This window comes from Accipiter gentilis, chromosome 25 (genome assembly GCF_929443795.1).
Source record: "Accipiter gentilis chromosome 25, bAccGen1.1, whole genome shotgun sequence".
Classification (NCBI taxonomy): domain Eukaryota; kingdom Metazoa; phylum Chordata; class Aves; order Accipitriformes; family Accipitridae; genus Astur; species Astur gentilis.
The window spans coordinates 3729678-3735677 of NC_064904.1; the positions used below are offsets into that span (position 1 = coordinate 3729678).

Genomic DNA, 6000 nt, shown 5'->3' on the forward strand with positions numbered 1-6000 from the left:
TAAACTGTATTATGCCTAAATGTACTATTGGTGTAAATCATGCATATTTGAAGATGGCTTTCTTAGTAAAGGCCTAGTAAAGAAAACACAGGATGATTTCTTTTAAGAATGATGAAAATTGCATTAGATTCTTGTTATTCTCCTTCCCTCCCAGATTTCACTTTTTTTTTTTCTTTCTCTACCTAGGCAAGAGCTTTGCTGCAGACTGCTTCATCTTTAGCACCTCATATGTATGAGCCCCATTTCAATTTTGCAATACTTTCAGAGAAGGTAATACACTATCCTGTTCTTGTAATCTAAAATTTGAGCCTTGCTGGGGCAGTTGGGTTTTTATTATTATTACTGAGAATTCCAAATAGGTGAGACAGAAGAATACAGAGTGCATAAACTCAAGGAAAATGAAAGTTACATTTTCATTTTAAAACCCAGAAGCTTTGTGTGTAAAAGTAGTTACTCAAATGTTTGCTTTTGAGAATAAGTGAGGCCAACTAGCTATAAAGTAACTTTGTAATTTTCCAAATGCCCAGAAGATGAACAATGCATTAACAATTACATCTACAGTCTTTACAGTCGTTGGCTTTTTCAGAATGTAAAGTGAAATGGTATCATGATATATCAGTAATTATTCATTCCATGATCTTACTGAACTCAAAAGGAAAGTCTGTTCTTCAGTTTTACAACCTTTGAATTTCGTGTGTTACTGATTTCTTTCATATAGAATGTCTCAGACACTGATTTAATAGTGTGTCCAACATTCCTGTTAATAAGGAGAAACTTGTACGTCCTTACATTTTTCACAAGAAAAATTGCTCCTTTGCTTGTGCCTACACCTTCAAAATTCTGTTATGAGTCTGTGTGGTGTGGGCAGCTCAACTCCTACAGATACTAAAGTACATGTGTCAAGGAAAGAACAACCCATTAATTTGTAAGCATATCCTCTCCATTGTGAAACATAAGATGGTTTTGAATAATTACAATCTGTACTTACTGATTAAGGAGTAAATCCTAGTCTGCAAATGTCTTGTTACGTAGCTTTTGCACAAAAAACATGCATAGGTTGTGGGAGAAGACAGATGGCCAGATCAGCTAACTGTTGATGCAGGGTGATAATGCAGTCCTTAGATTTGGTTTGTAAGGCCGTGGTTTACAAAACATAGCTTCTCTGGCCAGGACCCTGGATTCTTCCCCTTCAGAGAATTCTTGCTGCACTGAAGCTCTGTGTTGGCTGATGCACAGGCAACAGAGGCCTCCTACTGACACTTTCCATAGCTTCTTCCTTTTCACCCAGGAGCTATCACTTTTACTACATGTGTTCCCAAACATTTGGGTTCTTCTTTGCTGAACCACTTTGAGAAGATGTACACTTCCTCCTTCCAAAAAATGATGGCTATTTAGGAAAAAATAAAGTTCCCTAAGTAGGGAACAATGTGGAAACATAATTCTAAAAGCAGCAGAGGAGCAACATCAGCTCTCCAAGACTGTTTGTGCCTCTCTGTGAGGAAGCAGGAAATCACATGGAGTGGAGGCTTTTGCAGAGGCCTGATTGGTAGTGTTTTGCCTGAATATACAACAGCACTTCTATGGAATTTAAAAACAAATCTTCCATTTCTTATTCCTCCTCATTTCAAGCACTGGGCATGGTGTACCTTGTTGTCCATTCTCCAAGAAGTCAGGTAGAATGTGACATAAAGTTACTGTCTTGAAGCATCCCTCCCATTAAAATCACATTTCTGTCTTTTTATTCTCATCCCTTGTTGTAAGTGGGACATAACCCTGAGTTCAAAACCCTCCATACTGACTCTTATTTTATTTGTTCGCTCTCAGGACCAGCTATGTTTAAACATTTGTAAGCATCAGAAATGTACTGCAAAGAATACACGATGCAAATACTGCAGTGCTTGGATTTACAAAATTAGTTTGTGTGTTTCTTACAGGTTGGAGATCTTCAGAGGAGTTACACAGCTGCTCAGAAGTCAGAAGAAGCATTTCCAGGCCATGTTGATACACAACAGCTCATCAAACAGTTAAAACAGCATTTTGCTATGCTCTGACGATGTTTTTATTACATAAGAACAGTTAGCCAGAGCGAATGTCCGATACATCTTTTTGAAAATGCTAGATCAAAGTAGACGAACTATAGTTAATGCATTCCTGTGGCAAAGCCTGTGTTACTTTCAGTAGCGGGTGAGGTTTAAGAGTCCCAATTAGTTTCTATCATCATAAAACATATCAGTTACTAAAATGCAGCTAAAACACATTGCAACCACATACATGAGAGATTACAGGAATGGCAGGATACTGCCAGTATGACAACTTTGAAACATTTGTCCAGTATATGAGCAAGTAAGTCTCCATTTAATATTAATGAACATTTTAAAGGATTTTTTTCTGACTTTTGTGGAGAAAAAAAAGTGTTTTTAAATATTTCTGTGTGACAATCTGTCAAGTAATCCAGAGAAAGAGTACTTCCTAACTGGTCTTCAAGCTTGGCTTTTGATAGTATACTTTCTTACTGAATGTGAAGTTTTAAAACTAAAATACCTAAAAAGAATTTAAAATATGTCTGTAAAGGAGAAGTCCTTATATTCCTTGTTGTACAGTATGAATTCAATAAATTCCATTTTGTATGGTTTGTATTGTTCGTTTATGTAAGTTAAAATTGCATCCTTATTGCCGTGAAAATTAGAGTCAGCGATCTTAGTATCATAGAATCATAGAATTGTTTAGGTTGGAAAAGACCTTTAAGATCATCGAGTCCAACCGTCAACCATGTCCAATCACTAAACCATGTCCTCAAGTGCCTTCTACGCATGTTTTGAACACCTCCAGGGATGGTGACTCCACCACTTCCCTGGGCAGCTTGTTCCAATGCCTGACTACCCTCTCAGTAAAGAAATTTTCCCTAATATCCAACCTAAACCTCCCCTGCTGCAACTTGAGGCCATTTCCTCTCGTCCTATCCCTTCTTACCTGGGACAACAGACCAGCACCCCCCTCACTACACCCCCCTTTCAGGTAGTTGTAGAGAGCGATAAGGTCTCCCCCCAGCCTCCTTTTCTCCAGACTAAACAGCCCCAGCTCAGTCAGCCGCTCCTCACAAGACTTGTGCTCCAGGCCCCTCACCAGCTTGGTCGCCTTTCTCTGGACACGCTCCAGCACCTCAATGTCTTTCCTGCAGTGAGGGGCCCAGAATTTGAAGGACTCCACAGAACTGGCACAAAATAGCATAAATATGCATGTTCCTTTCTACTGAGAAGAGAGTTTATTCTTGATCTCAGTGAGGGAAAAGGATATTGAGAAGCTTGCAGAGTTAAGTACTAGTAACTGAGAACAAGGCATTGAGCCACGTGGTTACCCATGCTACCACATAAGCACTCTTGCTAAATAAATATTTGGACCATCCTAACTACAAGAATAGTACTAATAGCAACAAACAGACTTTCTCTCTGTCATATATCTTTGTGTACTAACTAAAAGGGATAAATTTGCATGATTTCCCAACTTGACCTTTTTAAAAGACCTTTAAGAAATCTGGGGTGTTAAGGCATTCTGAAATGGCATGTCCCCTGAAACAGGCCTTTAAAATCTTTTTGTGTTTGTCTGATTTATTAAGGGATTATCTTGGCTTAGGGAGCAACCCTAAACGCACTTATGAATATGATGTCTTCCTTCTTACTATTTGTTACTTCCCTATCCTCAGCTTTTATGACTGTTGTAGCTGGTGAAGGCAGATGCTGGGGAACTTAGAGAAGTGTACCAACAGGCTTCCCCACGGAGCAGTGTGTAGGTGACAGAAACACTATCATTAACTAGTGTCACATCATGTTGTAAAATGCAGAAGCGTTATTGGCTAAATAGATGCAGCATATTTAATGGAAATTTTATTTTTTCCACACTGATCTTTATGTTGTCAGAAATTAGTCACAAACTAATTAAGAGAGAACCTTAGTTATCAGTAATTTTCATTACCTAAATTAGATTGTACTTTCTGCTAAAACCAAAGTATTTATAGGGAAGTTCCATCCTTTGATCTACTGTACTTAACATCTTTTCAGTTCACAGTGCTAACTGTTGAGAATTTTTGAATGTCATATTATTAACTCAAAGTATTTTTAAAATTGCATAGTAAATAAGGTTATTTCTGCATGAACTGGAACAGAAACTAGTAATACAATTTCAGTTTTTAATCCAGTGTGGCAGCTCAATAGTTCCTCATAGGTGCTTATAAGATCCCACTTAATGTGATCACTGTTCAAGTTAATGATCTCATTAACTCTTCTTTTTAGCAAACAGTGCTCCTTAGAAGATAGACCTGACACGATTATTCTTTTAATATTGGGGCATGTGTGGAGAGCAAAGGGAAAATGCTCATGTATGGTAAGGAATCCTTTACACAAGATGGTTGTGCAAATTAATTATAAAAAAAACCCACCCCACACACAAAGTTCTAAATAAGGATTAAAACCTTTTTAGCTCCCTAATGTGCAGCATCTGCAAGCCATTCAAAATTTATCTTACATGGTGTATTTTGATTGCCCCAAAAGGCAGCAGCTATTTGCTTTATTGACCTTTCCTGCTCCAAAGCAAGGGTACGACTATTTTTTTCATGACTAGCACACGTAGAAATTAAATCAAATGCAGTAATGAGAACAGCACCACAACGAAACAACAGATGAATGAGCAAGCTGTTTGTCGTGGAAGAATCTTTCGATTTTGTTGTATGTTAATTCGGTGTGAGCTCCAATGAACAGATGAATCGGCAGGCCCTGGGGCAAACCGCCTTCAGTTAATTGAGGATGACATAGCACAATAAAATGCATCAGAATCTGTATTCATCTCTGCGGTAGGATCATGTTAGGACGGTGTGACCTTAATATTGCAAGCAGCATTTCTGCAACATGGAAATCATTTTTCCACTAACCTGTAGCACAGCTCCAGCTATGTCCAGCCAGCATTTTTAAAGCCCCTTGGGAGTAGAAAATAAAACAACAAAAAACCAACACAAACAATTTTTAATTTACAGAGGAGGTGGTGTCCACAACAATGCTGCCCGGAAGGAAGCTCAAAGCAGATTGCTGGGAGGTCTTGAAGTTTCTATGTCCCTGCAGGAAAGGTCTGTACAGTTTATGGCTGTTACCACCAATTCCAGTCAGTCTTTTGACCAGCCCTCTTGCTGAGGTCCTTCTGATGAATGAATCCATTTAAAAGTTGATAATGAAGGGTTAGGTTATTAATAGATTTTGATTGTTTTGCAAGATGTTATAGCCGCAGCAGCAGCTACAAAACTGTGTCTGAAGTTAATCACAATTCACAGTTAAGGGTTGAAGATCATTTTGGCTGGAAAAAGCATCCTCAGAGGTCATTGGGCAGGACAGGAGCAGTTTGCCATTAGGTGCCATTTCATAGAATTATAGAATGGTTTGGGTTGGAAGTGACCTGAAAGACCATCTAGTTCCAACCCCCCTGCCATGGGCAGGGACACCTTCCACCAGACCAGGTTGCTCAGAGCCCCATCCAGCCTGGCCTTGAACACTTCCAGGGATGGGGCATCCACAGCTTCTCTGGGAAACCTGTTCCAGTGCCTCACCACCCTCACAGTGAAGAACTTCCTCCTGACATCTAATCTAAATCTACTCTCTATCAGTTTAATGACATTACCCCTTGTCCTGTCACTGCATGCCCTTGCAAAAAAGTCCGTCTCCGACTTTCCTGTAGGCCCCCTTTAGGTACTGGAAGGCTGCTATAAGGTCTCCCCAGAGCCTTCTCTTCTCCAGGCTGAACAACCCCAACTCCCTCAGCCTGTCTTCATAGCAGAGGTGCTCCAGCCCTCTGATCATCTTTGCGGCCCTCCTCTGGGCCTGCTCCAACAGGTCCATGTCCTTCTTATGTTGGGGCCCCACAGCTGGACACAGTACTGCAGGGGGGGTCTCACGAGAGCGGAGTAGAGGGGAGAGTCACTTTCCTTGACCTGCTGGTCACACTGCTTTTGATGCAGCCCAG

At 40.0% G+C, this 6000-nt stretch overlaps 1 protein-coding gene and 1 long non-coding RNA gene across 2 annotated transcripts in view; one reads left to right on the forward strand and one right to left on the reverse strand.

Moving 5' to 3' along the window:
- The window catches only part of TTC8 (tetratricopeptide repeat domain 8), a 45651-nt gene extending 43019 nt beyond the window's left edge, over positions 1-2632 (forward strand). Inside the window, exons 14-15 of the mRNA XM_049828604.1 lie at positions 187-270; positions 1935-2632. Of these exons, the coding sequence (XP_049684561.1) occupies positions 187-270; positions 1935-2051 (201 nt within the window). The 3' untranslated portion in view covers positions 2052-2632. The remainder of the gene's footprint in view (positions 1-186; positions 271-1934) is intronic.
- LOC126050575 (uncharacterized) overlaps positions 1-5573 on the reverse strand; it is a 186952-nt gene extending 181379 nt beyond the window's left edge. The window contains exon 1 of the long non-coding RNA XR_007509592.1: positions 5437-5573. This is a non-coding gene — a long non-coding RNA (uncharacterized LOC126050575). The remainder of the gene's footprint in view (positions 1-5436) is intronic.
- Positions 5574-6000: the final 427 nt, after the last annotated feature.